Source organism: Hippocampus guttulatus, chromosome 1 (genome assembly GCF_054856545.1).
Source record: "Hippocampus guttulatus isolate MCC_2025c chromosome 1, RoL_Hgut_1.0, whole genome shotgun sequence".
In the NCBI taxonomy this organism is placed as follows: Eukaryota; Metazoa; Chordata; class Actinopteri; order Syngnathiformes; family Syngnathidae; genus Hippocampus; species Hippocampus guttulatus.
In genome coordinates, this window is record NC_141261.1 from 23,327,695 (window position 1) to 23,353,455 (window position 25,761).

Here is a 25,761-nt window from a genome sequence, read left to right on the forward strand (position 1 = left end):
TTGTAGTCACCGTAGTCACCTTGCAATGTACTATCTGCAGAATGATAGCGCTGGGCATCCCCCTGAGAGTCCCAGCTGCGTCTGCTTGGGGAATGCCGTCGCTGGCGTTCATGCACAGAGGAATCCCAGTCAGGTCTGCGTGGAGAATGGCGGCGATGCTGGACATCTTCAGGGATCCAATCATGTCTGCTGCGCCGGAACTCAGGAGAGTCTGGACGGTGCCTGCGATAGAACTCTGGACTTCGACCGTAGCATCTGTCAGGTGAGTAGCAGGTTCTGGACTGGTGTGGACCACAATGGTCGGATTGAGAACGGCGGCGTGCACCACCGAGGGGATCACCAGATGCGGAAGATCGATTGGCCCAGTGGTCAAAGCGCTGGCTGCGGTAGGTGTCCTTCTCCTGTAGCTGGTGGACGTCACTCTGTAGGCCACTCACTTTAAGTGTCAGTTGTTCCATTGCTTCTAGAAGCTTAACAGAAGCAGTATCAGAACATGTCACTGACACCTGGTCCATAGTCTGCATAGGTGGGTATGAAGCATGAAGGTTCAGTGCCGCACGTGCTCTTTCACAGCGCCCAGCAACAATGAGGGCCTCGTCAAGGTCACCTGCTCCCATCTCGTGGATCTTTGCTTGCAGGGCAGGATCCAAACCAGCCACGAAGCGGCGAAACTTCTCCCCTTCCTGTGCTACGCGGCCGTAGTCAGGGAAGGCTTCCATAACGACGCGGGTGACGTCAGCACTGTACACTTCTAAGCTCTCACCAGGCTTGCGGGGGCGGGCATTTATATGGGTTTGGAAAAATGGTAGGGACAGGTTAGGACCAAAAACATCCTGGAGCCTCTTCTTGACAGCCCCGTAGTCCTCCTTGACTGCGGGGGAAAGGCTATCCCAGTACAGAAATGCAGCCTCAGCTAACCTTGTCGGTAAAACTGAAGCCAGTACAGATGACATTTCAGTGGTTGGTCGGTCATACATGGCTTGCATCGACACCTCAAAACGCCGAGACCAGCTAGTGAAAGACACGGTCCCATCTCCTTTAAAAGCTGGTGGTAAATCAATGTTGAGGCGGCCTAGCCGAGTAATATTCGCAGCAGCCATAGAAGCAGCAGTGGAATGAGCCACTTCAGGGGGTTGACTAACGGAAGTCTCAGTATTGGACATAGCGAGCTCAGAAACTGTGAATAATGATGGAAACAATAGCCAAGAAGAAGGTAGGAAAAAATTCAAACTGCAGGAAGCCTCAAAATCTCATCCAAATTAGCGATAGCAGCAGCCATTCGGTAGAGCGCAAAATCCATGTGGCTAGCAATATGACAATTAGCACGAAAAATCGTAGCATAAAAAGAGTCAAAAAGCCACACAAAACATACCAACACCGCTGCCACCAATGTAAGTTGAGGGGTTCGTAGGTTTTAGATGGATTGCTCTACGTTTAGAATGGGCAAAAAGGAGAGGACGACTTCGTTTGAACACAGCTCTTTCTTTTGTTTTTTAATTTTCCAACGGCTGCCTCCTAACTCTCGAACGAACACTCCCCCTTCCGGTAACGACCCACCTTCCTGCTTAGAGAATATTTCAGGACGTATTAAACAGAGTATAATTAAGGTAACTAACATAAAAGAATATAATGCTTACATATAAAATGATAATAATTAACAATTTAACAAAAGCTTACACTCCCTTAGTTGTACCTCACAGCTGCTCCCTTTTTTCTCTGCTCTAGACATTTGGAAAATCTACTTTAGTACAGCAACAAAGTCGGCCTACCTCCTTAGAGGTCGAAGCAGTAGAGGCGTAGTTTCTGCTATGAATTGCAAACGATTGAAACGTATTTCGAAACAGGACCAGATGTCACCCAGCCATGAAAAAACGTATTGTGAGAAAGTCTCACATTCGCAGTGTGACTGACAACATGAGTGAACATCTGCTTCGCTTCTCAGCTCTGTGATTTGTTTCCTTTCTTCTTTTCTGCGCAGCACCTGATGTTTAGCTCCGGAACAGTATGGGAAGTAAGCAAGTAAACAGATGGGTTGAGCCAGAAATTCTTCTTGGAGCCATTGGCATGGAAACAGTGAACTGTCACGCCAATCTTTCAAGCAAGTCGTAAACTATCCAGTTCGACACGTTGCGATTAAAGTTCGTGCTTTTACTAAATGAAATATTTTGAGCATCGTGGGAACAATAACACGTCTGTTCTCTTCATTGCACCCATCATCCATCTTTTCTCCTCGTTGAAGGAGCTGCTAATGAGTGTTTAAGTTGACGGGGTTCCTCCACGGCCACTCTCTTCGTTGCCTCCTCCCCCTCTCCCTCACTCCTTGCACATCTTGCGCACGATCAAAGCACCGCAGTCTCCGAAGAAAAATTCAGGCTCGAGATCGCAGCCCGTCACGCTTTTTGCAACTTTTGCGCCAGACCTTGGATGGCCCCGTGCGACTGAAGGCCGCCTGTTGTGTGTTTTCTCACGCAGCCATGAAGAGTCCAGGGCACATTTTGATATCTGACTTGTTCACGCTTCTTCTTGCGGCACACTCCCTTGCACAAAACGGTGAGTGGATCTTGGTCTGTTTTGAGCAAGCCTGAAAGTCAATAGGTGCTTTTTTGGAAAAATAAATAGTAGCTAAATATCGTCATCAAATTGTTAATTTGTCAACACTGACTATGATTTTATAGTCTCTGTTCACAGCCATGTTGTTAGTGGAAGCAGAGCACGTCAACTAACAGATCACTATGAATTCAATTGAATTTGTTGAGGGGTTTTTTCTATTAAACAGGTCATAAATATTTAATTTGAAACGATATCCAATCCAATCCAATATATATACTGTGTGTGCATATATATATATATACACACACACACACATTCATCTTCCGAAGTGCTTCATCCTCACAAGGGTCGCAGGGGGGGGGGGGGGGGGGTGCTGGAGCCTATCCCAACTGACTTCGGGCAATACACTGAACTGAAGTCTAAAGTCATCCTTTAGACATTTAAACATCACCATTCTCTTTGGTTCTAGTTTTGGTTGTTTTAATGTTTCTCTGCTCTGTTGTTCTCGACCACATAACATCATGACTCACATACCCATCTAGCTCCTATCCTTTTTCTACCGCGAGACATCAAAGCTTGCAGTCATAAAGTTTACTGTCAGCAGAGTAATCAAAAGAACTTTAAAGCTAGTTGGATGTTTCCAGAGCCTCTTAAACCGACAGTAAGTGTTCCTGGTCCATGTCCGAGCGCTGAGTGGCGGCCCTTCTGGAAGGGAAAAACCAAAACCACAGTTATGCAAAAGCCACACTCCCAGATCATCATCTTGTGTTCCAAGTAACTGGAAGAGCACATCTGGTCAGTCGGGTCCCCAAAACTCACACTCCCCTGCCCTCCTTTACTCCACAGGGGCTCGTTAAGAAGCCCCTACCCCGAGACTCTGTAAACTCATTAAGCCCCCAATTGAAGCAGTTTAGCCAGGAGCCAAAGTCTCAACCATTGTCTCTCAACTGACATGTCTGTTTGGATGACCTTTGACATCCCAGCAAGTCCGTGGTGAGGCAAATAGCGGCTTTTAAGAAGGTGTTTTGGTGAGCAATAACACATACTGCCCCCAACTCAAGCCGCCACAAATCCTGTGTTTGTTTTTGTAACAGTTTTCTTTCCCCTGAAGGAGGGGAAAGTACATCTAGTTCTCTTTATTTAGATTACGATGTCGACTCGCTTCTGACCCGCACAGGTGGTGTCAGATGGGAGTAGAGCGGTCTGGAAAGTCACTACTCTCTGCTGAATTTGAATGGTGCGCTTGAATCATCAATTCTGTCGATAAAGATGAAAATCATCAATGTTGAATTTGAGGTTACTTATCCCCTGAGCCAGCATACAAATGAACAAAAAGACACCCTCATCCAAAAAGATGAAGAAAGTCACACTCAGAATGTTACAATAGAAAAAAGAGCCTCTTTATGCCCCAACATCTCATTCACCATGCAAATAACAAGTACCAACATCTTCCCTCAGGCCCGGATGAATCTATCCTCTGTATTTTTGCAAAACCCTTTCAGGTCTTGGGATCTTCGTCATCAACTACATGTATTCTGATGTGAAATCTGGTTGTTCTAATCAGGATTCTGCTAACATATATTTTAAACGTTTAATTTAGTAAATTCCTCTTTAATTCAAATACATTCCAGTTAAATCCCATTATGGAAAGATTTCAACCATAAATGTACATAACCACCACACGGCTGAGTAGGGACGCTGGGCTAAGATGTGTAATTTTCAGGCCACGGCCTTATTACGCTCTTTGAAACATTATGCCAAAGCCCGAAAGTAAGCAGAGCTGCATTGAGTTTTGCTAGATGCAGAGCTTCGCATTAGCTTCTGATAAGCGATTGGTGATGATGTGCTGACTCGACTCCACAAAATATGAATACACTGCATAAAAACTCAGGGCTCAATTTGCAGGCAATCCTAATTCTGAATCTCAAGTGCATGAAACAGGAGAGCCCCCTCAAAGCAGATTCATGTCATTAAGACAACCTGGGAACTGTTCTCCTTTGTAGAAGAAAAACCTGAGTATTTCTGCAATTTTCCTTTTTAACACAGTACGCTTTGAGGAGTTGATGAATAGAAAACAGAACTAAAATGCATTTCCTTTCTCTCTCTTCAGCACCAGAGTGTTTCCCAGGAGGCCATCGCACACTGCGAAACCCCTACCGGAGCATCGACTTTGACTCCACTGAGATCCAGAATACAGCCATCCAGGAGCTGGTCTGTGACCACTCGCTGGCACCGGGCTGGTACCGATTCAAGATCGACAACGAGCCGGCTGAGATGCCGACCACCTGCGTAGAGGTACCGTATGTCCAAATTGCTGTTACAGATGGTGATGATGACATAGCAACACACCAAACTATATCTGCATTCACAGCAATAGCCATGATGTTATTCTGAAAATGTTTCAAAAAGGTGTCAGAAGGATGAAGAGGAAGGGAAGCACAGAGGTTGACCAGTCTCAGGGCCCTTGTTACTTTTTCTCTCTCGGGCAGATGAATCGTTGCGGGACACAGGCGCCCGTGTGGCTCTCACTGAAGGGCAAATCCTTACCGAGGCCTGGCGAGGTGCTCCAGATGTCTGCCTGTGCCACCTGGCAGTTCTTTCATGGCAGCACCAAAGACTGCTGCCTCTTCCGCATCCCCATCACGATTCGCAACTGTGGCAACTTCTTGCTCTACTATCTGCAGCCCACTCAAGGATGCATGGGATACTGCGCGCAAGGTGTTCGCATTTGCTTCATAGTCCCGATTGGAGTGTTTGTCCATGTGTTACCAAAATCTGTCTGCTGTTCAGTTGCTCCAACTTTGGCACCTGGATTCTGCCCATCGGGTGAGGTGGAGGTCAACGGTCGGTGCAAAGGTGAACTAAGTTGAGAACTGTGTTGACAGACTTCTATGCAGCTGCCCTAACTGTCAGCTTGCCTCCTTGCCGATAGCCGCGCTTCCGTCGTTGCCATCTCGGCCCATCATCAGCTCAGAGCTAATCGGCTACAGCATCCATTTGAAGTGCTCCTTCGTCCCGCCGGTATCCAGTCACCTGCTCGGCTTCCATGTGGTTTGGGCACGGCACATCGACCACAGCATGAAGGCCGAAATCCACCAAGAGTCCACATTGAAGACCTTCTCGCTGCTCGAGATAGACGGTGTTCACTTTAGACTAGGAGAGACGGTAATACTTGCCAGATGCCCTTTTCAGTTTGACCCTTTAGTGGATGAATTTGACCCCTCGTAGCCAAGGTTTAGTGCTCCAAAGGACAGCAGAGGGCAATGGGAGGGCTGTGTGTGTGTGTGTGTGTGTGTGTGTGTGTGTGTGTGTGTGTGTGTGTGTGTGTGTGTGTGTGTGTAGGGAGGGAGTTGCATAAGAAGCTGCAGCTCAGCTTTGTCTTCTTCACTCCTGTTATTGATCATTGCTGTTGCTTTAAATGTCCAAACTACAACCTGAGGGACATTTGCATCCTTTGTGATGCCAAGAAACTACTTTCAAAATGGTCAGCTTACTACCGATAAATTATTTGTCTTATCTCCTTTCACAGAAAGCTGTGATGTAGAAGTTTTTCAAGGTAACTAAGAAAAACATAACTACTTGCCTAAGAAATGAAGAATGTCAAGTCAGTTCTGTATGTGAGCGTAAGAGGGAAAAGGCTGACCCTCCCCGCTTAAAACGTTCAAATAATGAGCCTTTGAGGGATGACAAAAGTAAAGGCAGCAGTGGATCCAAAAGCGAACCGGCGACAGTTGGCAGAGTTTAAAGGGAGTGTTTAAATCGAGAGAGAGGGTCTGATGATCCAGCTCGGGACACAATGGTGGCTTGCAAACAAGAAGGTGAAGCTCCGGCTTAGGGTAGCAGAGCTGAGGGCGAGGAGAAGGAATGGCACGAAGCACAAGTGTGGAATCAAGTAGTCCGTGGAGGAAAAAGGTCAAAACGGAAAGGAAAGCATGTGCACTTGTAAACGCCGAAATACCACTCAGAATACATGAATCATCTGGCACCCGCTTGCAGATCAGCAGAGGTATCACACGCGGGAGGATCACTGCTGATCAGCTGCAGGTGTGGGAACACCCTCCGAAAATTACCTGGCCCAGCCTGATAATTAAAAGAAAAAGACAAACAGAAGGTCCCCGGAAGTGGACTTCCCAAAATAAATGACCAAGTGACAATAAATACACAGAAGGAAGAGGGTCTGTGACAACACATCACAGAGAGACTGCCATGTGCAAGGTTGAAATCTTCTCGTCAGTCGAAGGAACGAGTGGCAACATGCTTTTTGCACGGTGTCACGATTGGAGGAGTAGGAAACATCTTTTCGCATTACGCACATTGTTGATAATAACACGATAATGTGTTTAGCAGTTCATTTCCTGGAGCAATTACTTGTCACCGGGAAATAGGAAGAAGTGACACTGAGGTGAAGTCATCCTCGCAGCTCGCCGCCGCACAGCTGCAGACCGCCGGGTTGCCATATTTGGGCTCTGGGGTGGGATTAGTCGTGTCAAGTCAAGTCAAGTCAACAGTATTTATAGAGCACTTTCAAACAGCCATCGCTGCATACAAAGTGCTGTACATGGAGCAATTTAACATGCACAATAAACAGTAAGACAAATCGGTAATAAAGGCGGTAGAAAGCACCAAACAGTAAAACCAAGAACAAATCTAAGTCATGCTGAGTCGAATGCCAAAGAATACAAGTGAGTGTCTGCAACATGCTCCAGTAAGCTCGCTCACAAGGCCACTCGCGACATAACTTTGATTGGGGAGCGAGGTCCAAGGTCAGTTTAATGTTGTCATTGTGCCAGTGGGGAAATGTTTTGATGGATGACAAACATTTTGTCTGGAACGGGAGAAAAATAAAGTTCACGTGAGACCTCACAAGTCAAAGATTGTTGATTTTTATCTTGCAGTTCTCGTGCAGCGTGTCTACATTCCGAGTCAATGTCAACCACAGTCGATCTTCTGCTCGGAAGAGTGAGGCCTTCTACGCTGGGCTGAAGGTGAACAGGCAATCTGGTTTGAAGTGAAAGCAGAAAAGGAGCAAACCCCCATTTGCTTTTTCTCTCAAGTTTTCTGTGGAGTCGCTCCACATAGCAGAGAATGGCGAGGAGCATGAGGTCAGAATCCACAGCACTGTGCCTCTCCCCTGCTACGGCTTCAACCGGTGCGGAGTCCCCCTGGTGTTGGGTGTGCACGAACCAGGTGAGATTAGCTGCTTTGAGCTAATCAGCAGTGTGCAAAATACACAGGAATTCTGCACAACCATTTCACTCAACTAAAACAGGCAGGTTGGTTTTGCATATGCATTTCAATGGATGGATGATGTACTGTCTGCTGCACGGATCATAATCACAGGCATAGTTTTCTTTTAGATCAGTGGTTCTTAACCTTGTTATAGGTACCGAACCCAACCAGTTCATATGCACATTCACCGAACCCTTTATTCGTGAAAAATAAAAATATGCTTTTTTTTCTTCTTTTTTTTACAAATTCAAGACATTAAAAAACGCATTTATTAAAAACTGAAAAGAACTGAAATAGAATTTCAAGACATAAGTATACATTTTTTTAATTGTGCAAAAAATGAACCAGCCAGTGATGGCCAAGCTGGCGTGTCTTAACCTCCATGGCAGAGGCTCTGTCGAACCCCTGAGACTGATCAACCAAACCCCTGGGGTTTGGTCGAACCCAGGTTAAGAACCACTGTTTTAGATGAATAGTTATAAGCAAGTTCCAACTCTAAAAAAATACTTTACTCACCAAGTATCGCCACAATGACTATTCAAACACTTTGAGATATTGCAATTTTCTTCTTGCTAAAACCCTTTTCACAGTAACTTCAAAAATACTTGAACGAACGTATATGTAATAATATGAAGAGGCATTCCTATGATTTCACAGACATCGCGGCCCCCTGAGGAAATCCGTAACTATAATGTGGCCCATGACACAATGTATTTTGACCCCCTGATATATTTATTGTATTGCATGTGTTGCACCACCCAAAGAATAGACCCGAGAGATGTCAGTGTGATGGAGCACACAAACTGTAGTCACTTTCACTTTGCATTCCTGAGAAGTCGCGAAGTCTCGGTTGTAACAGTCGAGATTTTTAATACGAAGTTTTTATGGCACCACCCATCACCGTCGGGTTTATGATTGAATAATATGTAGTATGTATGTACAGACAAACACATATTCATACTAGTTGTGATTAAAACGTAACATTGCTTCCTTACATGGCATTGCGCTCACGCCTTACCCTCTTCGCCCTGGTGTCCACAGATGGCCTCGGACACGAGGTCTCCAATGTGGCGCTGTCTGCCTGCCAGGTGCAGCTCCGTCCGACTGCCTGTAGTGAGGGAAGCTGCGGCCAGGCGTCATTCTTCATCACCGCCGTCACTGACTTCATGCGTGATGGAAACCGGATCAGTTTGATCAGCCCCCTGCCTGAACACAGCACACCGCGCGTGTGGAGTAGCTACATTCCAACATCACTGAAAGTGGGTTCTTATTGATGTTCCATACATAAAGAAAAGAAAAAACAAAATGTTGCATGCACAAAATAAATAAATGTTTCAGAAAAAGAACTGTACACAGTATAGAATGCAATATAAATATAATATAGAGATATAAGCAGATATGCAACTACATATATGAAGCATAAGCCATGTGTCCGCTGTGCCACATGCACACAATGTAGTGTTTGAGTGTGTTTTTACAGGAGTTTCATTTTTTTTTCCACATTCCAGGCCCTGATTCCGCAAGTAGTAGCCATTCAAGTCACAATATTAAGGCTTCCCCCCAGCCATAACAAAAGCTGGACTTATAAAATGGCTCAACAGTATGTAGGGTGGTTATACAATTGCTGACTTGCAGAAGATAATGTGCGACTTTCAGTATCAAAAATTCTTGATCCTTGGGGTATTTTGATCAAAGTATGGCACAGACATCTTATTAAGATATCTGGAAACTGTTCCAAATTGTGAAAAAACAATGCAGAACGTCCTTAACGTGATGTGGGCAGTTGGATTAATGAAGACTCTTGAGATTTTTGAAGAACTTCCAAAGCCTCTTCAGAATGAGTTAGGAGGTCCTTGGGGAATGCTGTGGGATCACTGAAGGTCAAGACTTTAATGAAGGCGACTCAATTTGATGTATCATTGGAGTACAACTTAATTAAATGGCAGTATTCACTCTTTACATAAGATACACAAGATTTGAACTACGTCATGAGACTTTTGGAGAGGTCAATGATGATCTTCTTACATGATCATTAGATATGGTTTTAACAACTTCTTGGTGCTGAGACAATTTCATCATCTGTTTTTCATGAAAACATCAAAGCCAGGGGTCAAAATGTCAATGGCAAACTCCCTTTTGTCTTTGGTGTCCTATTCCCACCTACAGGTCACAGTTCAGGATGTTCCCACTTCTGTCTGCTACTCACTGACAGACCCACATGTCATTACGCTGGATGGCAGGTATTTGAAGGACAGAGAAGACCTCATCAAAAGACATATTTACCAACTTTTTCTCACATGATCACACAGGCACTATGACAACCACCAGACCGGCACGTTTGTGCTGTACCGGAGCCTCGCCAGGGACTTTGAGGTCCACACCCGGCAGTGGGACTGCGGCAGCCGACATTACGCCGTGGCTTGCAGCTGTGGCATTGCGGCGCGAGAGGGTAATGATGTGGCCATCGTTGACATGTGCAATGGCCAACAGCAGGAAACGAGGCCAAAGCTCACTGTGAAAGGCCTCGACGGAGAGCACAACGGCAGCCGCCGTGTCCACGTTTCTCATCATGGGAAGAAGGTCACTGTAGGTATCCAGTCTTGCAAATCAGATCAATATTTGCGTGGCTCAGGACATTTCACCATGACGTCATACATAGTGTGATCCAAAAAGTGAAGGATTCTGGAATGGCACCACAAGTAAACAAACCCTTCCATGTCATTTGACAAAGGCAGAGTGGTTGAGAAAATATCGACAGGATCTATTTCGAAAATCGAAAAAATCCTAAAAAAAATATCCGCTTTTTGAGGCATTTCTGGCGGCGTAACACCACAAACACACAAGTTTTTGTCAGGGGCTTGATTCAGGTCAGTTGTAGTCACTTGTGTTCTGCCACCTGGACGTCTCTGAGCATTTATTGTTTACAAACATTGTGAAGTGTCCTATAAGGAGTCGTATTGGCTTCTGCCACTCCTATTGCAGATTGCCTTTCCCTCCGGGGCCTTTGTCCGGGCCGATGTTGACGACTGGGGGATGAGCTTGTCTGTCCGGGCACCAAGTGTTGACTACGGCAAGACGCAAGGCCTCTGTGGCACCTTTGATCGCAATAGTAACAATGACATCCATGGCTACAAAGGCGTCCATGATGACTTGCATGCATTCATAGAGGACTGGAGGTGGGTCACATGATCATTTACTGTCACTGTGTTGTTGGACTTTTACTCACGTGTATATGTTTTGGTTAGGATAGCTCCTGGCGAGAGCTTATTCGATAAAACGCCCCCAGGTTCGAGACAAGAAGAAATGAGACCTTTCTGTCAGTGCCAGAAAGGATACAGTTCTCTTTCCTCCTCCGATGAAGGAGTCGGGCATATGTCTGGTCCCCTCACTCACTCTGACTGCATTGCACAGGAAAATGTGGATTATACTACTCTGTTTCCCTCACTGGATACGACATTGGAATATGTCAAGGGTCTCCAAAGAAAGGGAATAAATCTGAACGTGTCCTCCAGTCAGCCCTTGGAGGGGAGGGCCCATCATTTCAGTGTGCACAATGATGAAGAATTCAAAGATGACCATTCGCGATCTGATGACAGACTCATGAGACAGACAATGTTCAAGTTCCAGTCGGCCTCTCAAAGCATCAGCCAGGCTGACCTGGAGCACCTTGCCTACTTCTTCCCCGAGGATCACCTCGTAAAAGCGGGACTACAAGTCCAACCTCGGTGGCCCACACCAAGTGGCCTGACCTCTGGCAAAGCACTGGAGGCGTGCCACACAGCTTTGTCCAATTCCACAATTGGCACTGTGTGCCGTGAGCTGCTGGGACGTCGCCTTGAAGAGGCTGTGAATCTCTGCATCCTGGACCTACAATTAAAAGATGACCTGGGATGGGATGAGGCAATGCTACCCTACCTAGCGAACGAGTGTGAGCGGAGGCTGCTGGAAAACAGGGCCCAAAGAAACCACAGAGTGCTGGGTCACCCCGGAAGCCCAGAGGAGGTGGTGACAGCACTGCGCTGCCCCAATTTCTGCAGCGGCAATGGAGAGTGCACAGAATTTGGCTGCCAGTGTCACCGAAGCTTCAGTTCATATGACTGCAGCGTGACCATCGGTGAGTGTCTTCCATCACAATACTTGGAGTTGAATGCTCTTTACTGAAAATTCCTGTCTCTGTTTCACCTCGGCAAAGGCCAGCCAGTAGAGCTGATTGGTCTGGAAAACGGCGGCCTATGTGACCTCAGAACATTTAACTGCCGGAAAGTACGGGTCTTCGGGCGGGGCTTTATCGAGTCACCTGACCTGAGCTGCCATGCCACCAGACTGAAGGTGAGCGACCTCCAGGTTCCTTTCGAGCCTATGTTTCCATCAAGCAGCATGATTCACTTCAGTATGGTATGCAATATTTAGTGTTTCCAACATTAAAAATCAAAATAAGCAATTTTGCCCATCCCGGTTCACTGGTAGGTTACACTCTGACATGAGTTCATATCCGTCTCTCTAAATGTGGACATTTGCCTCTCCAGTATGTGAATGGCGTTTGGCTTCCAGGCGAAAAACAGAGAACAAGAGCCACTTTCCTCAGCTCCAAAGCCTTGGGCTGTGACATCCCCTCATTGAGCAGTGAAGCCATCAGCACAGAAGACTTTATGATGGATGACAAACCGTATGCACGTTGGGAGATTAGGGTAGACGGCTGCTTTAATCTCCTAACTCGAGCTGTTTCTTGTATGTTGTATGCAGCCCTAACTGTTCCCCCAACCTTCTCCTCAGGTGACCAATGATGGCTCGCACTACAGTTTAGCCAAGGCACTGACAATATATGACGGCAGTTGTCAGGTGTGCACAGAATCTCACTCAGGAATCTGTAAATTAAAGGTAATTTACATGGTGAACAGAAAGCCATGCCACAATCTCTTGGTCTTCATATGTTAACGATGGTGAATTACCTTTGTGGACTAGAAATTGATGGTCAGTGGGGGGTCTACTGATGACCAAAGCAGACATTGTTTGCCCTTTCCCAAAACATGACATCTGCTTGTGACCATAAAAAGAGCCAAGTGGGCTTTGTTGTCACTGGACCAGGTTTTACAGAACATGGTCACAAAGAGAAGCCAACCTAAACTTGCCACAAGTCGAAATGTAGCTTTTGATGGTCTATTTCTTTGTGAATGTGTCTCTGGCAGGACCGGACGTGTAACATTGATGGAATGTGCTTTGCAGAAGGAGCCACAAATCCAGGAAGTCTGTGCCTGCTCTGCGACCCGGACACCTCAAAATTTACCTGGTCGCTCAACCAAGGTATAGTACTGTGCCTCCATTAAGTCTTTACGGTCTTGTCATTAGTGGGGAGATCAGTCGTTAAGTGACTGCAGGAATGTCCACAATTACCACAAACATGCTCATATGGCTGCAAGCCTCAACACACAGCAGCAGCAGCAATGGGGGGTCCACATCGGCGCTTGCGTCCTTTTATGACGTTGCAGTGTTTGTGTTCTGCTGCTAAAAGACAGACGGCGGTAGATTTTACTGTGAGGTCAGCCCACTGGGAGCCTGTTTTCCTCTATTAGCAGTTGAAAGGTGCTTTCCCAGCATGCACCTGTTGTTGAACCTCCACAGGAAGTATATGACATGCTTGATCATGTTAACGCTTACCAACACTGACAGAGTCTCCAAAAATAAATTCAACAAAACAATCTGGAGAGAACTACAGTATTTTATATAAACATTTTTTTCCCCCAGTCAACCAGCCGCCCACCTTCCATCAACCTCAGGGCGAGCTCCGTACATTTGCCGGAGAGAACTTTGTCTTCCAGTTCGCCGCATCAGACCCAGAAGGTTCAGCCCTGCTCTTTCAGCTCGTCACCGGACCAAAGGGTGCCATCCTCTCACCTGCTGGGCTCCTTATTTGGAGGGTCCCATTACCTCCCGATGACAAGTGGATTCAGTCAACCATTCACTTCACGCTATCAGATGAGTGCAATGCCCAAAGCACTTTCAAGGTTCAGGTAGCTCCACATAATAAAAGAGAATAATCACCAAAATGATGCAAAAGACTATATTTATCAGATGCACATTACTGGTTTGGTCCTGCATAGATCCATGTGGTGCCATGCGGATGTCAGAACGGCGGCACATGTGCGACTGATTTCACTTACCCTGCTGGCAGTGGAAAGTACCTTTGTGTATGTCCTGACGGGAAAGAGGGTGCCCTCTGCCATGAAGATGTAGACAAATGTTTGTCTGCACCTTGTGCAGAAGGAACATGCATTAACACTGGTGGTGGATTTAGATGCAACTGTCCTGAAGGGCTGACAGGTAACGCAGTTTCATTATCCATCTGGCGTCCTGTGGTTTACTTCCATGTCTCTGCAGGTGCAACTTGCCAGGAAGATATAGACGAATGTAAGCGGACACCATGTTTCCCAGGAGTCCACTGTCTTAACAGTCATGGTTCCTACAACTGTGGTCCTTGTCCCCAAGGCATGCCGGGAAATGGCACAAAATGTCCTGGTAAGAATGTTCATACTCTTACAACCTTTGGACACATTCAGTGCTCAAAACAACAAAACATAATCAGTCTCCTTCATAAAGTGGACATGAGGCCAACCACCATCACACCCACATTGGCTCCAGAAACGACTGTCCCCAAGGTTAAAGAAGTTCGGATGCAGAGCGCAACTGCAATTCCCCCAAGAATCCAGGTTGCCAAGATTATGCCAAGAGCAGAACCCTTTGGGCTGCCAGAGTCCCCACCCACAGCATGGACGAGAATTAGCCTAAGCGCTGTCCTGCAGATTCATACAACCAGCAGCACTTCCAAGAATACAACCGGGATAGCACCTGACCCAGTCAAGGCTGGTCCGTCTCAAAACAGCACCACTAATGAGAAGAAAACCACTGTGGTGCAGAACTCAGGAAAACCAGCTGCAGGTGAGGTTTTACTTGGAGGCTGGCCTCTGGCAGAAGTTGTAATAAAATGAGTGGAACTAGAAGATGACCCCTCTCTTGACATAACTTTTGTCTCTCTAGATTAATTTTTTTCTGCCTGTCACTGTCACAGCAACGTGCACCAGCAGGCCTTGCTTCCCTGGGGTCCCATGTATCAACAGGAGGCCGCCGCATGTCGGCTACGTTTGTGGCCGCTGCCCACCCGGCTTTCACGGCAATGGGCAGATCTGTATGAAGAGTGGCAAGGCTGGTAAGAAGGTTGAACATAGTGGGAGCCCAGTTTTGTTTTACTCAGGACTCAGTCAAAATGCTTTCATCTTCTCTACTTCTTCAGCATCCAATCACCTTTCACTTGAGCAGAAAGCAGGCCCAAAGAGTCGATCCTCGCAGATTAGCAGCAAGGTGTCCAGCCCTCACTTACCCTCCCTACCTTGCAGAGACGGCACCAAACGCTTATCTGTCACTAGAGATGCCCCATTACATCGAGCTTCACCTTTAGGGAGGGGAGGTGGTGCCGGAAGGCGGCAGGTGGACACTGTTGACTTGTTGACTGTTCGATCAACGATGAGTGCTATTTCTACTGCTGCCATCAACAGAGACAACGCGATACCCTCCAAGGGGGTTGTGGCGCCCCGCGTGACAGACCCAAAAGTGAGTCTCATCTAGATGAAAGCATCATATGATTCAAAAACTAAACCATCTTCTGTTTGTGGTCATGTCTTAGCCGTCTGAACAAGCTGCACCCTACAAAGTAACTCCAGCATCTCCTCGCATAATCACTCAGCCTGGTCTTGTGGCAAAACCCTTACAGACAAAACCTCCACTTCTCAACTACTTTGAGTCCAGGCCTTGGACGAGACCTGCACGGCCTCTTGGAGTTTTGTCTGGTTCCCTGCCCGAGTCCGAGTTATGTGCAGACAGGGAAGCGGCCGTATTGACCCTGACGACTCCCCGTCACACCCCACCTCTCCAGAGCACATCTTCCATCCAAGCACGGATCAGTAGTCATGTGACGGAAAAGGAACACATCCTGCCATGCGCTGACCAGCCATGTTTTCCTGGTGTCCAGTGCGATACAGCGTTGGACGGCAGTACCCGCTGTGGCCGCTGTCCTGCTGGTTTCACCGGTGATGGAAGGATGTGCCGAGGTGCGTTTGAGTTTATTAATTAATCATGATTTGACTGGTTTGGTGCTTCTTTGTCAATTGTCCTCTGCTCATGTGTTCCAAGCTGTTTGCAAGCACACGTGCGGACGGAACATGGAGTGCGCTGCTCCCAACGTGTGTCTCTGCAAGGCAGGTTACTCTGGTTCAGACTGTCAAACTGGTAAATTGCTAATTCCATTTAAATACTCGCTGTTGAGGTGGCTTCGTACAAGTTGTTACATTTGAGGGTTCATCACGGCAATGTTCAGGCGAAAAGGCAGGTGGAGCCAGCCACAGGGAATGAATTCAAGGGAATCACAAAAAGCATTTACCAGTATTAAGCTTTACACGATCACCAATCACCACTCAGCAAGTTAAAAAAAATATATATATATTTTTTCCATATATATATACGATCACCGATCCGAAAAGATGCACCAATCCATCCAATCTGTTGAAACAACTTGTTGTTTTTTTTTACTGTACAGTTGATAGAGAAGATTACGACCAGCGCACAAATAGCTAAAATGTGTGTATGAATTCCATTGAAATGCATTGTGAAAGTAATAACAATTAAAACCTAAAAATTTTCCCGAATACACTGTTCAACTTTATCCTCAACAGCCAATCACGGTATTACTGAAAATAAGGTTCGGTGGGCAAGCATATACGCCATGAATACGTCAATGTGTGCATGTGAGAGTCCTGCACATTTCTCGAAGTTTGGTATTGTGTAATGTTGTAAGACGTGTTTTGTATTTTATGGATGATGCATTTCTTTCGTGAAGTGACATAAGCTTTGTCATGTGCGCCTCTATGAAGAGGAAAACACCCTAAAATCCCTAATACTGTATTTGGCTAATCATTCTAATATTTTCAGAGGTTGATGTGAGCATACAGTAAAGATGTCAACATAAATTTTGGTGACCATCGATTGCAGTTTTGGCACATTGGGCGACGTTTAGATTCCTACATTAAGGAATTACCGGTAGACTGCCTTTACAGCAGATCCTCTACTTTTTGTTCTACTTTCTTCCATTCATAACTTTGCTGCTGTAAATTGGGAATTTCTCTATTGTGAGACGAATAAAGGTTTTCTTGTCCTTATTCTTATTCTTAATGGTGCATCACTGTACGCCAAGTGAGGACGGACATATTATATTCGTGTTGGCAACTAAAGAGGCATTTGAACTGTTTAATACAAGATTCCATGGGAGCCATAAACTCTTTGGAATTCTAAAATGAATATAAATATTATTTTCCTCTCACTTTTCAATTCTGTAGCAGACAATTGTCGAAACAGGTCAGCGCCATATGTCAGCAAAATAGAGTAAAGTGCTCATCTCTGCTTTCAAGCAAAGCACATATACAGTCTTACCACAATGACATGAAAGGCAAACAAATTCACAACAGAAAAATGAACTGCTTTGTCACAGATCATGATATAAACTCTTTCAATCTTTCCCCCCCCAGCAATTTGTGAACCGGAGTGTTTGAATGGCGGGGCATGTATCGCTCCGAGGATTTGTCAGTGTCCCACAGGCTTTCATGGAGAGACTTGTCAGGAAGGTAAAGATTCATTTGATCATCGCGGTCGAGCAGAACCTCCACACAGCTTCTTGCCACTAATGAACGTCAATGTGTGTAGCTGTGTGCAGGGTGCCGTGTGAAAACGGAGGCACATGCACAGGATTGCAGACATGCTCATGTCCTTACGGTTTTGTTGGGCCGCGATGTGAGACCAGTGAGTTCACGGCCGCTGGAACTTCTCTTCCTGTTTTGAGTCAAGAACAGTTGTATTGTCGATTTATTCATTTTGGTTTGAGTTATGAGCAAGTTTTTGATATGATGCCGCTCCACCGAAGTGGGAGGGAAAAAAAGAGAGTTCATTTAAAGGTACAAACAGCCTAACACGCCAATACTAAAATGAAAACGCTCACCTGCAGCTAAAATAGGCCAAAGCTAACGGGCCATTTTTTTCTGACATCACACACTAGGCCACGGCCCTTAAAGGCACATGCAACACTACATATGTTGTTGTTGGAACTCTGTTTTTCCGGTGTACAGTAATTATACCTTATAAAGCCAGTTTGTTGCTTTACGGTCTCTTTATATTTTGATATGATTCCATGCTATTTAAATGCTAGTAAAACTTACTTTGTGGTATTTTTGTGGAGGGCTGCAACGGATTGATGTACATTTCAATTTCAATGGGAAACATTGATTTGGTATGTAGTTTTGTTCAACTGAGTTACATTTTAATGAATGTAACAAATGAAAATGTCAAGTCAAGGTAGCACTTCAGTATGTTTCCCCCTTTTTAGATCTATAATAAAGCATACTTAGCCATTTTCAAGAGTTAAGGGTGTCCATATGTTTGTGTTGTTGGTCATAGTGGTTTGCAGCCGCCACTGTCACAACAGTGGCCAGTGTGTCTCGCCAGATGAGTGCAAGTGTCAGCCCGGTTGGAGTGGACCTTCCTGTGAGACTGGTGAGCATGGATAAGAGATCAGCGTTCTGCGTGTGTACTTGCGATGCAACTGCACAGGTAACCCACGGCACAGGCCGCACTTTGGTTTGTGTCCCACTGTTTCAATTTCACATTACTGGTACACAGTATAATATAGTACTTGTCTTTTAAGACAAGTTATGTTATTACACAACATATTCGAAAAAGCACTACTTGTATAGTCTTTGAGGTTGGGAATTACAACGCTGAAGAAATGCATATGGCACAGTGACGGGCCGTGCATTTCAACCTTAGGCCTTCAGTGACGTCACATACTGTACATTAACACAATATAGGCTCGTCAGGCAGCACTTAATTTCAGGAGCATTTAAAACCATCAAGTATGCATTCACAATTAAGAGCAGGAAACTAAATTTACAGATATTGTCAAAAATAAAAAGATTTAAAAAATACTAAATAAAATGCCACCCAAATTACGCTGTGTGATCATAAACAAGTCTGTCCAATAAATTGCCCAATGTCGCAGTTTCATATAAGACACCAACCACACAATAACAAAACAAACTATTCTTTGAAAATAAAATTAACAGATCATTTGCATTTTGAGAATAGGCTATACAACAGCAAATAACTGAAAATGTTGAGCAGCTGAGATTGAACGAATTTTAGTGCACGAAGCTGACTACAATGCGCCATTATAAATTGCAGGTGAGCTGATTTATTTGATACATTTTTGTATCTTTGTCATTTTATTTCGTTACCATTAATACTAACGAAATAAAATAACAAGAAGAAATGTAAAATAAAATTCATTTACTCACCAATGTAGTACCTGCTCACTGAGCTGCAGACCTACGCGAGTGTCCCCAAACGTTTTTAAACGCACCGTAGCTTGTAAGTGCCCAGCCGTGCTCCGATTGTTTCCTTGCTGCCTTGGTAAAACAACTTAAATTGGTAAATCCAGTGGAAGGTCCGTTTTGAAAATTGTGTGGAAAGTAGTTCTGCAACCAGATCAACGTCTTCTCCTTCGGCCATTTTGGGTCAAAATGCAGCAACAGCTCCCTCTAGCAGGCGCTAATCCAATCACCGAACGCGCACGTCCAGCGTCGACGTCAGCCCTTCTCGCTGGCCCTGGTACGCAGACTCGTGATCTGATTGGCTATTGCAAGCTGACTGTGCCCGTTCATTTACAGCGCACAGGGGCCTGCTCTGTTTAATCTGAAGGCCCCGAGCAAGTTTAATTTACCTGGCAACACAAGGTATCTGAAATATGATTGGTTAAAAACCCTACCGTAATAAATAAGTTATTTATCGAGTGGCTTTCAAAGTTATTTAAAATAAGCCACTCGACTAAGTGGAAATAAGATGACGTAAAGAATACAGAGAATAATGTTGTTTCCATATTCATGAAAATAAAATAACATAAATTAAATTTACGTTATTCTCAGAAAAGTAAATTTATGAAATTTACTTTTCTGAGAATGTTTAGGCCAGCAGAGAAGGCCTTGCTGGCCCTGACGGAACGCCACTGATATGGCAGGCCAAAACATAACACGGATCAAGCATTTTCAGTCAGAGACAGGTCAAAATGTTCCTATTAAATCTCTAATGTGAATTATGCTGCCATGATGTCTCCATGTTGGCTTTGTGTAGCACTTTGCTCTCCAGTCTGCCTCAATGGAGGTTTGTGCATTCGGCCCGACATCTGCGACTGTCCTCTGGGTTTCTACGGTGCCTATTGTCAAAATGGTACGTGCATAATGATGACAAGTATTTCTATCATTTGGCCTCTGAACCACTGATGGTAGCTCCTCCGTTTGCAGCCATCTGCACACCACCTTGCAAGAATGGTGGTCTGTGCATGAGGAATAACGTCTGCTCGTGCCTGCAGGGATACACTGGCACACGCTGTGAACAAAGTCAGTCACCAGCTGTTTTTACATTGCCTTCTTGACAAATAGCACTCTTGTGGAAAGTACCTTAAAGTGATGTCTGGATAAAAATCCTAGTACAGTCACAGAAAATAACCTGGGTCAAAGTTATTTTGTACAAACTAAATTCCAATGAAGTTGGGACATTGTCCATCTATCCATCCATTTTTTAATTTGATTTTCCTTACGAGGGTCACGAGCGCGCTGGAGCCTATCCCAGCTGTCTTCAGGCAGTAAGCTGGGGACACCCTGAACTGGTTGCCAGCCAATGGCAGGGCACACATAGACAAACAACAATTCACGCTGACAATTTTAGTGTTCCTTTCATGTTTTTGGAATGTGGGAGGAAACTTGAGTACCCGGAGAAAACCCACACAGGGATGAGGATGGGGTGGGGGGGGGGCTGCAAACTTTGAGACATTGTGTTGAATATAAATACAAACAGAATACCGGGTACAATGATTTGCATATTATGTTCAGCCTATATTTCATTGACTACACTACAAACACAAGATATTTAATGTTCAAACTGATCAACTTTTTTTTTCAAATTATCATCCATCCATCCATTTTCCGAACCGCTTGATCCTCCCTAGGGTTGCGGGGGGTGCTGGAGCCTATCCCAGCCGTCTTCGGGCAGTAGGCGGGGGACACCCTGAATCAGTTGCCAGCCAATCGCAGGGCACACAGAGACGAACAACCATCCACGCTCACATTCACACCTAGGGACATTTTAGAGCGTCCAATCAGCCTGCCATGCATGTTTTTGGAATGTGGGAGGAAACCGGAGTACCCGGAGAAAACCCACACAGGCATGAGGATGGGGGGCTGCAAACTTTGGGACATTGTGTTTAATATAAATACAAACAGAATACCGGGTACAATGATTTGCATATTATGTTCAGCCTATATTTCATCGACTACACTACAAACACAAGATATTTAATGTTCAAACTGATCAACTTTTTTTTCAAATTATCATTCATTTAGAATTATATGGCTGCAACACATTCCAAAAACTAATGAGTGATGTTATCACACACATTAGCCTGGCCGTCCAAGAACACACCTATTTTGACTTGACTAGATGAACAACAATTAATCTAACCTACCACCATGTGCTTCTTCCTCTGAGACGAGCAGTTTTTGAACGCCAATTGGCAATTTAATTCAACATGGTGCCATAGCTTTGCTAACGCTGTGAACTGAATAACACACAAAAAAAGAAAAAAAATACACCGTACTTGCACTTGTTTTTCTTACATTCAGTGACAGAGTATTTGTACTTGTGTACTTCCCACAACCGTCCCTCACCTTCTCTTCAGGCGTGTGCGAGCACATGTGCATAAATGGCGGCCGTTGCGTTGGTCCCAATGTTTGTGACTGTCCATCAGGTTGGCGAGGAAAGAGCTGTGACAAACGTAAGAAGCGCTGGGTCTGCATGTGTATTTTTATTGTTGCCATTTGTTCACCTGTGCTTGATCTCCGCGCCTTTTAATTTCTTTTTTTGGTCCTTGCAGCCAGTTGCGAGCAACAGTGCCTGAATGGGGCTGAGTGCGTCGGACCAAACACCTGTCACTGCACACCGGGCTGGGGTGGAATGTTGTGCCACATCCGTGAGTATCAATCACAGCGTGCGCCACACATGCACGTTATCTCAAGGTCCGTTCCACATTAAGCAGGTCAAGAAACACACTCCTCAGACATGAACAAAAACTACCGGTGAGTGAACCCCCACCTGAGCACGCACTTGGTCAAAGAAGCACAAAAAAAAAAAAAAAACTTCCTGTAAGGAAGGAACCTCAAAGAGAAGCCAGGCTCTATGGGATGAGAACAGTTGCCTAGGCCGGTTTGGATTGAGTTGAAGAGGACAGGATTAGGAATGGAGGGGAGATAGAGAGAAAAACGAGTAGAGCAGGGATGGGCAACTTAAATGATGTTGGGGGGGGGGGCGCAATTTTTCATCAGTGCTATTGGGGGGCCATATAGGAGAACGCACTTCCGAACCAGATGTATGACAAAAATGACCTTTTAAATATGGACAAAATGCATGCTATTAAAATGTTAAAAGGCTTTTATAATCCCCAATTCACATATACTGTAAAAGGTTGACTCTTCAAAGAGTTTGAAGCATAAACAACAAAATAACCACAATGTACTGAGTATCATTGCAAATCCACAAAAAAGTATTCATCCTAATTACGTTATAGTACAGGGCAGTAGAAGACCCAGTGTACGCTCAACTAAGAAACGTTTCCCATCTAGTGGTGATTGTTGATATTAGAACTTAAAACCAGAGCATAGTCACGGTCCCACCCACCCGCCTGTTCACGACCAGCAACAACAGGCAGAGAAATGTGAAGGTGTAATGGCATCACCACCACTAGGCACACTTTCAGAAGCTAGGGAGCACACCATCCACCGGGATGAGAAAGATCAAGAGAAGCCTGCTAGTGACATACCACATGGACAGTAACGAGACAACCGCACAAGTTGTCCAAGTGTAAATCACATCAGGACTGATTCATTGTGCCGCACGCAATACAGTGCTCACTATGTGAGGTCTGAGTAAATCGAAGCCATGTTTGCACCTAATGACTGCCAAAGGACAGTTCTATTCATCATGTCACTGTTTGGAATTGTCAACTCACAGACCATTGCGGGGTATGTACAGTAGGTACTGGGCAGCATGGGAATAACTTTGTCAACTTTACCTAACTTGTGTGACATCATAGCATAGCAGCGTGTCAACATTTTGGATAGAACAAAGAAGTCGGTGACACAGTAACAAACTGTGGCAGCAAAAGAAAATGAGGGCTACGGTTGATTTACTGAGTGTGTGTGTGTTTGTGCCATTTTTTTCCCAAATGGCAATGTCCAAAAGTCGAAGGGCATGTCCAGGTCTCAGCGGGGCTTCAGTGCATTCACTCACCATTTGTTTATTCAGGCAAGGAGGTCAAGAGTAAAGTTGTGGATGTTAGATCGGGCATTGTGATGATCATGAATAAACTGATCTTTCAAGCTTGTAATAATGTATCCTTCCATGAATGCTTTCAAATAATGCTTTGAAAAACCTTATTCAACCAAGAGGCCTGCTTGCATGCCAAGTTCATTTTCCACCTACCTGGCATACCATCTTGCTCTTAACTCTTGACCCAAGCAAGGAGTGCACACCTCTAAATGCAGTAGCCATAAATGGCCACTGAGGGGCATACAAAACAACAATGACGAGACTTGGGTCAAGACTTCAACAACAGAACTGAACTACAACTTCTCCATTTATTTACTGTATCTCAAGAAGAAATTTTATTTTTTTTTATTCATCCATCTATTATCTGACCGCTTATCCTCACGAAGGTCGTGGGCGTGCTGGAGCCTATCCCAGCCGTCGTCGTGCAGTATGGGAAGAACACCCTGAACTTGTTGCTAGCCAATCGCAGGGCACGGATAGACTACCACCATTTACACTCACAATCACACCAAAGCACAATTTAGAGCGTTCAGTCAACCTACCATGCATGTTTTGGAATGTGGGAGGAAACCGGAATACCCAGAGAAAACCCACGTAGGCACAGGGAGAACATGCAAACTCCACACAGGAATGCCGGGGCCGGAATCGAACCCATGACCTCTGCACTGTGAGGCAGTCGTGCTCACCCATCACCTGTACCGCCTATTTTTCATTTCACAGACAAAAATCTGTGATTTACAAAAAAAATACAACCCCAGAGAAAGTGGCTCCAACTGTGTGTGTGTGTGTGTTTGTGTGTGTGTGTGTGTGTGCGCGCGCGCGCGCACGTTTCACATTTCACAGACAAAAATAAGTGATTTACAAAAAAAATACAACCCCAGAGATAGTGGCTCCAACCGTGTGTGTGTGTGTGTGTGTGTGTGTATGTGCGCGTGCGTGTCTCATCCCTCAGCTCAATGTCAACAAAAGTGTTTGTACGGCAGCCGCTGTGTGAGGCCCAACGTGTGCGCATGTCGTAGCAGATTCTCAGGTGCTCTTTGCTCAAGGAAGGTAAGAGAAATTCTACATATATATACAGTATATACCTGTATATATGCGCGCGCGCACACACACACACACACACACACACACACACACACATTATGCCCTCAGAATAACTAAAGTGACATCAAATAATGTTACATTTTGATAACAACTAACCATATTCCCTCCCCGATCAAGCGACTCAGCGTTACCAACTCTCAAATGTGAATGGGGAACGGGTGTGTTAGATTTGGTAGTCCCGCTCTCTGGCGATGTTATTATTTTCTAGGGGACAGTGAGTTTATACTTTTATGCAAACTGCACACTGATTACTTAGAATGCAATGCAGCAAAGTGTCATTTCTCATTGTTGTCCCATGAAAAGATGCAATCAAATCTTTTTTTTAAATGCAAAGGAATAGTGTACTTCTGATATATATATTTGTTTTGTTCTCCAGCTGTCCATCTAGATTACGAGTCAAGGTTTTGGTGATTCTGAGGTGTCAGCTAATCTTCTTCATCCTCGAAGCCAATATCTGAAGTAAAATGATCTGTGCTTCTGGGAGAGGGCTCCATCCCAAGAAGGCAGCTATCTCTTTGCTAGCATGATGTTGTGTAATGCCCACCTAAAGTTGATGCCATTTTGCCAACATCACTTTTTTATCCGATTATATTTAATTTAAAAGGGTCAATAACATTTCATTGTTAAACTCATCTTTCCATGTATTTATTTGTTGTTGTGTACAGTATATATCTTAACCCAGTAGAATTTATGATGTCATTGTGTAATGCTTGTTTTAGAAAAATACAAATAAAGAAAGAATAATAATATTTGTTTCCACCATGAGAGACACATAATATTATAATTTGGGTGGGGTGGAAGGACATGGATCTCTATTATTTTGAGCATTTTACATTTCCTGCAAAAAAAAAAAAAACATCTAAATGACAATGTTTGTGCATGGAACTTGGGAGTTACGTGTCAGATGTTTCTCGAATAAAACAACAAAATTAATTTTACTCAAATACATACCTACAGATAGCAAAATCTGATATTTTTGCCTTGGTCTCTCTCGCTCTCTCTCTTTTTTTTTTTAACAGTATGTGAAAACACTTTATACCATTAATTTTTAGTACCGTTAAACTTGCCCCAGTGAGTCACTTACATGAATTGTTTGGCACATTTCTGTCAGAATATCTACCACAGCAAATGGGCATTTTCTAGTCTTACCTTTAATAGCTACAAACGATGTTGGTGTGACTATTGTAAATGTGCTATTTCAGCGAATCATTTCAATTAGCATTCTCAATAAGTAACGTATAAAAACTACCAAATTCGGACTATTTAAAAAGTCAGTGTCCAAGAGATGCGTGACGTGCAAATACACGTTTTGAGTACCTGTACCTCAATGTGTTACAATTGGAAAAAAAGACAGAAATGTAAGTTTCTCTCGAGAGCGTTAAAACAAGCGAATGGCATTGAATTGGAGCG

The 25,761-nt window shown here is 44.7% G+C and overlaps 1 protein-coding gene across 1 annotated transcript; it reads left to right on the forward strand.

Annotated features, from left to right (window-relative positions):
* The first annotated feature begins 2,474 nt into the window (after positions 1–2,474).
* LOC147211035 (von Willebrand factor D and EGF domain-containing protein) lies at positions 2,475–25,022 on the forward strand. The gene is made up of 33 exons (XM_086127134.1): positions 2,475–2,550; positions 4,661–4,845; positions 5,040–5,268; positions 5,341–5,406; positions 5,483–5,715; positions 7,446–7,535; positions 7,605–7,737; positions 8,821–9,038; positions 9,946–10,019; positions 10,089–10,365; positions 10,762–10,955; positions 11,025–11,893; positions 11,972–12,108; positions 12,306–12,467; positions 12,553–12,657; positions 12,966–13,080; positions 13,522–13,787; positions 13,878–14,097; positions 14,155–14,292; positions 14,374–14,712; positions 14,843–14,980; positions 15,065–15,381; positions 15,455–15,878; positions 15,961–16,056; positions 17,349–17,444; positions 17,524–17,619; positions 18,271–18,366; positions 19,999–20,094; positions 20,169–20,264; positions 21,602–21,697; positions 21,797–21,892; positions 24,200–24,297; positions 24,728–25,022. The coding sequence occupies exons 1-33, from the start codon at positions 2,475–2,477 to the stop codon at positions 24,737–24,739; spliced, it is 5,883 nt and encodes a 1,960-aa protein (XP_085983260.1). The 3' UTR covers positions 24,740–25,022.
* Positions 25,023–25,761: the final 739 nt, after the last annotated feature.

Excerpts from the sequence above, each read along its gene's own strand:
- LOC147211035 (XM_086127134.1), top strand. The coding sequence starts at position 2,475 with ATGAAGAGTCCAGGGCACATTTTGATATCTGACTTGTTCACGCTTCTT. Across the intron at positions 7,738-8,820 it reads GTTGGGTGTGCACGAACCAG|ATGGCCTCGGACACGAGGTC; the intron begins GTGAGATTAGCT and ends TGGTGTCCACAG. Across the intron at positions 11,894-11,971 it reads TGACTGCAGCGTGACCATCG|GCCAGCCAGTAGAGCTGATT; the intron begins GTGAGTGTCTTC and ends ACCTCGGCAAAG.